This window comes from Bison bison, unplaced genomic scaffold (assembly GCF_000754665.1).
Source record: "Bison bison bison isolate TAMUID 2011002044 unplaced genomic scaffold, Bison_UMD1.0 scf7180017863933, whole genome shotgun sequence".
NCBI classification, from domain to species: domain Eukaryota; kingdom Metazoa; phylum Chordata; class Mammalia; order Artiodactyla; family Bovidae; genus Bison; species Bison bison.
The window spans coordinates 128,364-139,632 of record NW_011494505.1 but is presented as its reverse complement, the minus strand read 5'-3'; the positions used below and the strand labels follow the sequence as shown (position 1 = coordinate 139,632).

The window sequence follows — 11,269 nt, the reverse complement described above, 5'->3', positions numbered from 1 at the left end:
GTCAGTCTCTGTGTTCCTGCTGGAAAGAGGCACAAGAAGTTGTTTCTCACATGTCTGCTTAATATTTTTCTTCCTCTGGTTACTGGCTACCCTGTGGTAATTTTGTTGTGAAAATTCATTTTGCTGCACACTTAGGAAGCATACACTTTTAAGTATGTCTATTATGCTTTTAAAAGTTTGCTTTAAAAGTATACAATATCCACTGGCAATAAATACAGAGCTATAAATGCATCCCATGTTCACACTCCACAGAGGCTCAAAGTGCCCCTTAAACCAGAAGATACCTCCAGGGTTTGGAGGGATTCCACATAGCATCAATTTCCTTGAGTTAGGCAGATTCAGCACTGGGGATGTTTTAATCCAGAGTCTGGGGGGTGAGGCTGGTGGCTGTTCATGTTTGTTCCTTGCCAGGCTGTGTTGGATCTCATATCCTAAGTATATGACAGATCCTAGTAGGAAAATGAGACAATGAATAGGAAAAGTAAGAGCTCTCTTCACCAACAAATGCCCAGTAGGCTTCCTGTTATGGCATCTGACAGTTTTGGGGAGGGCTTCTAGGAAGAGGATTGGATTGGGTCACTCAAGAAGACTCTTCACCCTAAAAAGCCTCTTACCAATCGCCATCCAGATGCCAAATAAGATCCAGGTCCCAGAAGTTATCTGCATCATAAAGTAAATGTTCACAAAGATGCTCACCAGTGGGAGGACAGGCAGAGCAGGAACCTGTGGGCAGAGTCAGTTCATTCTTGAACACAGCCCAGACATCTGAAAGGGAGACCTGCCCCACAGTGTGGGAAGACTCCAGGCTTATTCAGGCTGTGTGTTCAGTGCCTGCCCAGACTGGGTCTGTAAAGCAGCGAGTGTGGATCCAGAAAGGGTTCATTGGTTTTAGCAACTCTCTTTATTTCCAGGTCCAACAAAGAAGTTTAAAGCTCAATCACCCAGGCTTCATTCACTCAAGGTGGACACTTTGGACACAAAACGTCACCTACCCTGAATGTAAGAGGACTGGGGTCCTGGGGCTGCCTCCAGATGATGACTGTCACCCCAGTGATGAGCAGCAGCAGCAGCACAGCCACTGTTGTGAGCACAGGGTCTCCAGAGAACACACGTGTGGGCCACTGGGCCAAAATCAGGCTCAGGATGCTCAGCAGGAGAACTGCAAGGGTCAAGGAGGAGGAGAACAGGCTGGACCCAGAAGACAAAGATGTCAGGACCTTGGGTCACACCCCTCCCCAGGCTGCCCACCTCAGGAAGGGCCATTGTATCTCTAAGACCCCTTCTCAACTGCCAAAGACACAGAATCCCAACCTATCTTGTCAATTTCAGAATATGACCAAAAAGAAATCCCACTGCTCACCAAGCAGAGAAGCACATCCATAGACAATCTGCCCAGATATCTGGGTGGGGGTGGTGCTGGTAGGGAACCACAGACTCTTTAGAATCATTAAGGGTCCTGCTTCAGGTACAGGTTCTGAAAGACTTGCTTCATGACCAGAAATCTCATTTCCCTCATCTGTTTCCTCCCTCTTGCTTAAAATCTGGTCTGGTTGGTACCTGAAGGAGAGATATCAGGGCAGTATTCACAGCAGGCCCTACCCTAACATCAGACAGTATAATCTACCTCTTTCTTGCCTTAAGCCTAGTGAGACATATAGAAGGCAGCAAGAAGGCAGAAGAGGATCACCTTCCCATCAACCCCAAGAATCCAAGGCTCTCAGCCAAGGTTAGTGGGTCTCACCTGAGGACAAGTATGAAAACAGCCACAAGAGTGTAAGCAGGCAGGATCCCGGCTGACATGAGTTTCACCAGATCGAGGATCCTGAGGAGTGATGCCATGAGCCCTAAAATGAGGGTTAGGGGAGGGAGTGAAAATTCCCTTGAAACATTCATGTTAAAGAAATTGGTCAAAGAATGATCCATTGATGGATGAATGGATAAAGAAGCTGTGGAATATACATATACAGTGGAATACTATTCAGTCATAAAAAGGAACACATTTGAGTCAGTTCTAATGAGGAGGATGAATCTAGAGCCTATTATTCAGAGTGAAGTAAGTTATAAAGAGAAGAACGAACATCATATATTAATGCATATATATGGACTCGAGAAAGATGGTACTGATGAACCTATTCACAGGGCAGCCATGGAGATGCAGACGTGGAAAACAGACTGACGGACAAGGGCAGGAGAGAAGGAGAGGGTGAAATGAATGGAGGGTAGCATGGAAGCATATACACTAACGTATGCAAATTTGATAGCCAATGGAAATTTTCTGTATGACTCAGGGAGCTCAAAACGGGGCTCTGTAATAACCTAGAGGGGTGAGAGGTGGGAGGGAGACTCAGGAGGGAAGGTTCATAGATATACTTATGGCTGGTTCATGTTGATGTATGACAGATATCAAATCAATTTTGTAAAGCAATCATCAATCATTAAAAATAAATACATAGAATTATTTTTTTTAAAAAGTAAAGAAAAGGTTTCCTTTATTCACCTGTAAGAGTTCCAGAAGCCAAGATGGCCATGATGGGGGTGCCAGTACGGGTGTGGATCTGGGCAAGAGCTCGGAAAAGGAGCCCGTCAGCTGCCATTGCGCAGGTCAACTGAAACATGGAGAACATGGCACATAGGAAGCTGGAAGAGAAGATGGAAAATGTGAGAGGGTGTGCAGAAGCAGGAGAGACCAGGGCTCCCTCGGTTCCCAGTCTACATGGCTCCTGTCTACATGGTATCCTTCATCTTGTCTCTCAATCCCAGGGGCTGGGGTACCTGAGCATCTGACAGTAGATGGGGAGAAAACCAGGATGCTCACCTGTATAAAACAGTACACAGTAAGACAACAGCCATGACATATCCAGCCGGGTCCCATCCGACCTGGAGAAAAGCCTGTGGCAAGGGGCTGTAAGGGTATATCAGGTAGTAGGGCACCATGAGGGTGAGCGCTGCAGAAACCCCAGAGTACGCCAGGCAGCCGATGAAGATGGAGACCACCAAGCTCAAGGAGATGGAACGCTGAGGATTTGGGGCTTTCTTCCCTGCAGAACAGGAGCAAGTACTGGGTCAGGAAAGATACTGGAATGAAAGCAGAAAATCCCCTTTCCTCTCGCAAGTCCGAAAGCAGGCTTTTGTTGTTTAGTTACTCAGTCATGTACGACTCTTTGCAGCCTCATGGACTGCAGCGTGCCAGGCTTCCCTGTCCTTCACTAGCTCCCTGAGTTTCCTCAAACTCATGTCCATTGAGTCGGTGAAGTCATCCAACCATCTCATCCTCTGTGGTCCCCTTCTCCTATGTCCTCAATCTTTCCCAGTATCAGGGTCTTACCTTTTACCAACCCCTGTGCCCAGGGGCAGCCCAACCAGTGCCCACACCCCTGATGGGACACACAGTGGCCATGTTACCGTCAGTGACAATGCCATGAACACCAAAATAGGAGGTGAAAAGTATAGCTGCTCCCTGGACAATCCCTTCAAAGCCAAAGGGCACAAACCCTCCAGAACCCAGAGGGCCCAACCTATGGTAAAAGAAGGAAAGAGGAAGAACATGCGTGAGGTGTGTTCAGCCATCTCTACTGGGCTCCTCCCTTCATATCACAAGTCCTGGGCTCCAGGACCCCCATCACCTGGATCCGCCAGCCCAGATATCTTTAGTCCCCCCCGTGTTCCCAGCTCTGCACCAACACCACCCATGTATTACCCAGAGGACCCTCCTGACCTAAAGGTGCTGCTGGATCCAGATGTGTTCGATCTGTAGTCCTGTTCTGTGAGCTGCCAGTTGTGCAGGTCTCCCTTAATGAAGCCGGAGAGGATCATGAAGATTGGAATAAAAAGGTTCAAGCCTGTGGACACTTTGATAATCAGGGTTGTCACACGAGCTCCCAGAACCAGTAGTCCTGTGGGAAAGATGGAATATGAGACATCCAAGGTAATTAAACCCATAGACACAGAAAGCAGGCCAGTGGTTGCCAGGGCTTGAGGGTGGTGGGGGTGCGGTGGATGGGTGGATAATGACCGTTTGGTGGGTACAGGGTTTCCTTTTGGGGAGATGAACATGTTTGGAACTAGATGGAGATGATGGTCATCACACTGTGAAGGGACTAAGTCCCTCTGGACTCTACACTTTAAGGGTCTTCCCTGGTGACTCAGCAGTAAAAAGCCTGCCCGAAATACAGAAGAAGAAGATGCATGTTCAATTCCTGGATCAGGAAGATCCCCTGGAGGAGGGCATGACAACCCACTCCAGTATTCTTGCCTGGAGAAGCCCATGGACAGAGGAACCTGATGGGCTACAGTCCATGGGGTCACCAGGAGTCACACATAACTGAAATGACTGAGCACCCATGCAGACACAAGCACTTTAAGATGGCTAATTTCTTACTGTACCAGTCACCTCACAACACACGTCTGTCAAATCATCACTCTGTACACCTTAAACATAGACAATGTTGTAGGTCAATTATATCTCAATAAAACTGAAAGACAATAAATCAGTTTTATGCTATGAGAATAGCCTCTCAATTAAAAAAAAAATCTGGTCTCAACACAGAGGAAGAACTTTGTCATTCTAAATAAATGATTCTGAGCTGGGGTGATTTTGTCACTCAAGAGATGTTTGACAATGTCTGGAGACATTCTGATGATCACAGTTTAGCACCAGTATCTAGTGAGTAAGGCTGGGGATGCAACTCATCATTCGACTATGATTCATTAAAAAAAAAACAAAAACAAAAACAAAACAAAACCCTACAGTGTGAAGTTCAGGACAGCCCTCAAGACCAAAAGATGAAGCATCACCAAGTGTCAAGGGTGCCAGGGTGGGAAAGCAATGGTCTGTGTGCCTTGCTGCCCTTACTCATAACTCTGATCCTTCTTTCCAGTCCTAATTTTACCTTCTGCCACCCCACAACTTTCCAACACCAGTTCCCCCTTCAAACCCCACTCTTCCCATCCCATGTCTGACCCCTTCTCACCAGTCATCAACAGCACCAGGCCCAGGGCAATGAAGTCTGGGTACGGGGCCAGAAAAGAGGGCATGTGTGGAGAGAAAGTTCTCTCTAACGCCTTAGAGATGTGGTTCCCAATGAGGCTGTCAAAGGCGTAACTCCAAGCCCTGGTCACACAGGAAGCAGCTGCAGTGGCAGAAGGGAGATTAATGGACAATAATTAAACCTCTACAATGCACCCTGGGATGTATTTAGGGCGGAAACAGACAAAATACTCACTCTCAAATAGTTTCTTTTCATGGGATTGGGGAGAGAAGAATAGATGATTCAAAAATAGGTCAACTATTTAATGTTAGGAAGAGATCAAAGTTTTGCGAGAAAAGAACACTTTTCTTGGAAGTGGGACCAGGAGGGCTGAGAGATGAGGACTGACATTTTAAATCAAGTGGTAAAGGAAAATCCCATGAAGGCAACAGCTGAGCAGAGACTTCCATACGGTGAGGGGAGGAGACTGTGAGAACTGCCTCCCTCTCACCCACCCCCGACAGTGCCCTTTCCTCTGGGTTCTCAGCCCATGTTTAAAGAAAGCAGGCTAGCTCAGTACAGTGAAGCTGTGGGGCTTTCTGGAGCTTCCTTCTACAAGCTCCTTAACAAAGTGTTTATGAATGAGTGAAGATCCCAGTTACCCTCCTAGTTTCCTGATCTTAAGCCCCACATCATCCCCCTCCCCATCATCTCACCGGCCACTAAATACAGTAAGATGTTCCAGCCAATGATGAAGGAGCACGGTTTTCCCATGACGATGACACTGTAAAGATACACAGAACCGGAGCGTGGTACGTAGGACCAATATTCGGCATAGCAGAATTCAGACAACACAGAAGACAGGGCGACCACCAAAAAGCAGATGACAATCGCTGGTCCAGCGATGAGCAGGGTTATGACACCAATCAGGACGTACACGCCAGCCCCCAGAGTTCTGCACACACCCACGATCACCAGGTCGAGGATGCTCGGAGGAGCTCTGCGACTCTCAGACTCCTCCCGGGGCGCCAGTGGCCACTTGCGGACCAGCCCCTGACGAAACTGGCGAACATACTGACGCAGCATCCTAGACGGAATTGAAGAGGTTAAGATCTGCTGAGGAAAAACAACATACAAAGCCGTCAAGAATGTCCATCCATCCTTGGCCCTGGGAGTCCAGTTCCACGGAGCAATGGAGTGATGAGGGGCAGGTGGTATAAGGACAGAATGGGCAAGTTCTCATCTCTCTGCTTTGGTTTTCCAAACATAAATCAGGCATTTAATATGTTTCAAAGTTACTGGAAGGGTTGCTTGAATAGAACTGAGGGGGAGTGGTTTTATCTCCCCTAAATGTGTTCTTTTGACGTGTGGACTGTATTGAGCTAAAGATGATTAAGACCCAGCAGACTCAGGAGAAGCTCCTTGCCTCTCCCTTAACTGCTCAAAATAATGTAGATTATACTGCCTATGCCAGGAAGAGAGCTGTCACTGGAGAGAACTTCTAATTTCAGGAAAACATACCTGCCTGGAGGAGCAAACATTTGTTCATCAGGCACTTGCTCTTTCCATCCTCCTGTGGGTTGTCTTCCTCCTCCTTGAAGCCCCAGATCCCTACCCGCTTCTTCTTAGCCCAGGGGAGCGTATAAGCCTTAAATGCCTGAGTCTCAAGAGTTTTTTGAGGGGCTCCTGTAAATGTATTAATCTGTCTTATGTCAATTTAGTTATTTACACCAGCCAAGAAACCTAGAAAGAAAAGTTTTCCACCCCTACAGAAGCAAAAGCCTCTAACACAGTGCCAGGTACACAGTAGATGCTTAATTGGTATAAGTTTAATGGACAGAGTGGGCTCCTCTGGCAGTTCAGATGGTCAAGAATCTGCCTGCAATTCAGGAGACCTGGGCTCAATCCCTGGGTTGGGAAGATCCCCTGGAGGAGGGAATGGAAACCCACTCCAGTATTCTTACCTGGAGAATCCCATTGACAGAGGAGCCTGGAGAGGTACTGTCCATGGGGTCACAAAGAGTTGGACACGACTGAGTGATTAACACACACATGCACACACAGAGAATTGGACAGGGGAGACTGGAGGGCTACAGTCCATGGGGTTGCAGAGTCGGACATGACTGAAGTGACTTAGCATGCACAATGTACATTCGCACAAGTGGCTAAGAATGCTTGTTTCTGAATTGAAATCAACCAGATCAGCTGGTTCAAATCCAGCTCTGCTCTGTATTAGCTTGTCTGACTTTGCAGCTTTGTCAAGGATGCTGAAACCTGGCAGCTTTATACCTCACTGCCTGCAGTGTGAAAAGAAATTAGAACTCTGAGTCTGGGCAGAAGGAGACGGAATTCGTAGGAGGTGTGGCCCAGCTCAGTTAAAGCATCAAACCACACTGGCCTCCTGTCTTGCTGAACCTGCTCGCAGCACCAGTTGTCTCCCTGTATCTCACTGTGCACACTCTTTGCTGAACCCAGAGTAAGCAAGGCAGGAGCAGGAAAGCTGGAAGAAGACTCAAGGAGCCGGTGGAACTGCAGACGTGTTTATTCTCTCCTGGCTGATGCAGCAGCCATAACATCCTGTAACATAGCCCTAATGTGGACATAACACAGCCATAACACAACCCCACCTCCAGGGCTTTCCAGGGGGAGCTTATCTATATACTTACAGAACAAAAGCCACTGGTGGCCAATCGAGTACCTTCTGACAGGCATGTGCAGTGCTATAAGTAATCTCTGCTGTTACCTAATCATTATTTACAAAACATGGGGCAAGGGTGAGAGGGTTTGGGGTGAGAGAGACCGACTGTGCCATCCTGGCTAATATTTGCTCTTTCCCTACAACTCCCAAGTGCCTAGAGGGAAGGGGGGACTAACCTTCATTCTGAATCAGAAATGACAGGACTCTGTTTTGCTGCTCCTTTGGGGCTTGAAATGTCTCCTCACTACACTGCTCTGCAGGACTAGGCTGACCCAGTGACCACCAGTTATTGTGAGGGGAGTCTCTGCCTAACGATATTCAAAAGTCCAATGTAACATTTTGGTTGAGAGCAAGTATTCAAAAATCCAGGGAACTATGATTAGAATCTTGGCTTCCCCACCACCACTGTACCTCTGCACAAGTCATTTACTTCTCTGGACCTCTGTTTTCTTTGTCAAATGCCACTGGTGAACCCTTGGGAAATGTTAGCAGGAATGCAAAATGGTGCAGTTGCTATGGATAAAGTATGATAGTTCCTCAAAACACTAACGATGGATTTACCATGTGATCCAGTAATTCAATATCTGGGTGTACATCCCAAAAAAATGGAAAATAGAGTCTCAAAAAGATATTTGCACACTCATGTTTACAGCAGCATTATTCACAGTAGATAAAAGTTGGAAGCAACCCAAATGTTCATCCATGAAGGAATGGATAAACACAATTGTGGTGTATGTATACAGTGGAATATTATTCAGCCTTTAAAAGGCAGGAATTGCTGACTCATGCAACAACATGGAGGACCCTTGAGGACATTATGCTAAGCGACATAAGCCATTCACCAATATACAAATAATGTGTGATTTCATTTCTGTGAAATCAAAGGAGGAGTTAAAGCCATGGAGACAAATGCAGAATAGTGGTTGGCCAGGGCCTGGAGTGAAGGCAAATTAGGAAGTTATTGTTAAATGAAGGCACTGTTTTAAAATGCTTTAGAGATTGGCTACATAAAAATGTAGATATACTTAACATTATTCAACTCCATACGTATTAAGTTGGCCAAATTTACATTATATGTATTTTACCATCATTTAAAAAATTGCTGCCCATGATAAATAACAACCAGCTTCACACAGTTACTGGGTGCAGCAAACCCCAAAATGACTGAATATGTCACCATGCTTTCATCTCCACATTTACCAAAATCTGTGGATGTTCAAGTTCCTTACAGTTGCCCCGAAGTCAACAGAACAAAAACCCATAGATTCAAAGGGCCAGCAGTATGCAGGAGACTGAAATCAGTGGTCCACATCATAAGCCCTATACAAGGGTTGTGGTTGTGTAGTGTGCCTAGTCGCTCATTCATATCCAACTCTTTAGTAATTAATCTCTAATATTATTTGAACATGAGTAAAAATTGTCTTAGAGTCTCAGAGCACTGATCCATCCCCCCTACCTTTCCTTACACACATACACACATGCACGCACACACACACAGTGCAGACACTTTCATCTAGGAAACGGGTCTCTCCACCCTCAGGCTGGAGCCAGGCTGACCCCCTGCACCCTGGGATTGCAGAGGTCTCTTTGGGAGGACGTGAACTCAGCGCCCAGTCTCCTACAGAAGAGGGTAACCCGAGACTTACTGGATCCTTGGAGCAGAGCCTGGAGCACTGTGACAGTCAGGGAAGCTTAGGTTAAGCCATGTGGGGCTGGAGCTGAGACATCTCCAAGAACTGAAGTGGGGAGTCCTGAGCACAGAAGACAGTCCTCACCCCTGGGTTGTTGGGGTGGAGATGGGGCTGGGCGGCGGGAGCATCTGCAGTGTTGCTATCAGCCCTGACTCCTCTGTGGTTACCCTCAGGGGGAGGTTCTGAGAGGTTTGTGTGGGTGTGGGTGTGGTAAAATACCCATAACATAAAATTGATCATTATAGCCATCTTTAGGTTTCCAGTTCAGCTGTGTTAAATACCTTCAAATTTTGTGCATGCAGACTCCAGGACTTTTTTCATCTGGCAAAACTTCAACTCTGTACCCATCAACAATTCCCCCTTCTTCTTTCCCAGTTCCTGACATTCACCATTCTACTTTCTTTTTCTGAGTCTGACCACCCTAGGTACCTCGTTTAGGTGGAATGATGTAACATGTGTCCTTTCCTATCAGGTTTATATCACTTAGTAGAATATCCACTAGGTTATTCTCTGTCATAGCATGTGTTAGAATTCCCTTTCTTTTTAACACTGAAGAATATTCTCTTGTGGGTATATACCACATTTGGCTTATCCATTTCTTGGTCAATGGGCATTTGGCTTGCTTTCATGTTTTCGTTATTGTGAATAATGCTGCAACAGGAGTTTACAAATGTCTCTTCCAGGGTATGCTCTCAATTCTTTCAGGTATATTCTCAGAGGTAGAATTGCTGGATCACAAAGTTCTAAGATTTTTATCTGCCTGTGATGGAGAAGATGAAAACATATTGCAGAATGGGGAAGTCATTCTGGCTTATCCATGGCTTAGCCTGAACTGTGTGTGAACTAAGACAGCCTGTCTGACCCTCACAGCTCATCTGCTTTAACTATTGAGGTTAAGAACATCTGTTTTGAAGATAAGAATGAGCAACTCCCTTCTCATGGCGTCCATGTTAACACTCCCTGTGAGATAAGGTTCCCTTCCTGGATACCAGGGAACTGCTGTCTCACTGTCTCTGTACCAAGTCTCTCTCTTTTGAAACCTTGAAGAAATGCACCCCATCATGAGTTCTTTGTTTGGATGAGGTGTAAGATGATGCTGGACGCTACCCTTCAGCAGAGCAGTTTCTCACAGCTAGAGGGACATTGTCTCCCTTGCTATAGTCCTCAATTTGGCTCAAAGAAAACTCTTTCCTATTCTTATTACAGATTGTTTATTGCTTATGTCTGTGGACATAAATTCATTTGATCATCAAGGATCCCAAGAAGTAGGGGCTGTTAACTCGGGGACCACACTAAACCCTCCTCCTTCCCATTCCTCTTACACTACTCAACCTCTCACATTCTGCACATGACCTGAGAGACTCCAGTGTGGGGGAACTCCCAGGTCCAACTGTGTGCCGACCAGAAGATGGGGGCTTAAAATCTCTGCTGTTAATTCAAGCAACAAAAGCATTTAATGAGCATCACACCTGCATCCAGCCTTGCACAAAGGGATGGAAGAGGATAAAGGAGAAGGTGTCCTCCTTGTCCACTTCTTCAAGGAGTTCTGTTTGCTGGGAGAGCTGAGCGCCATGGCAGGGAAAGGAAATAATCTAAGAGGTCATGAGATTTTCTCTTGAGGCAGGAAAATGCCAGAGCAGGAAGTGGAGTGTTAAGGGGACAGAGGTACTGGTGAAGGGTTGACTAGATTCTGATCTGCATCAAGGGACTCTCATGCTAAAACACTGGGCGTGTGTGTGTGTGTTCAGTCATGTCTGAGTCTTTGTGACTCCATGGACTGTAGCCCACCAGGCTCCTCTGTCCATGGGACTTTTCAGGTAAGAACACTGGAGTGGGTTGCCATTTTTCACTCCAGGGTATCTTCCCAACCCAGGGATCAAGTCCATATCTCTTGCATCTCCTGAATCGGCAGG

General features: G+C 46.4%; 1 protein-coding gene across 1 annotated transcript; it reads right to left on the bottom strand.

The window, feature by feature from the left end:
• Positions 1-328: 328 nt before the first annotated feature.
• On the bottom strand, positions 329-9,388 carry LOC104984175 (cationic amino acid transporter 3-like). The gene is given in 13 exon segments (XM_010833810.1): positions 329-381; positions 384-449; positions 615-723; positions 993-1,159; positions 1,361-1,557; positions 1,742-1,844; positions 2,498-2,637; positions 2,816-3,038; positions 3,403-3,515; positions 3,716-3,893; positions 4,971-5,129; positions 5,684-6,080; positions 9,312-9,388. Coding segments are annotated over 12 exon segments (1,878 nt in total). The 5' UTR covers positions 6,054-6,080; positions 9,312-9,388.
• Positions 9,389-11,269: the final 1,881 nt, after the last annotated feature.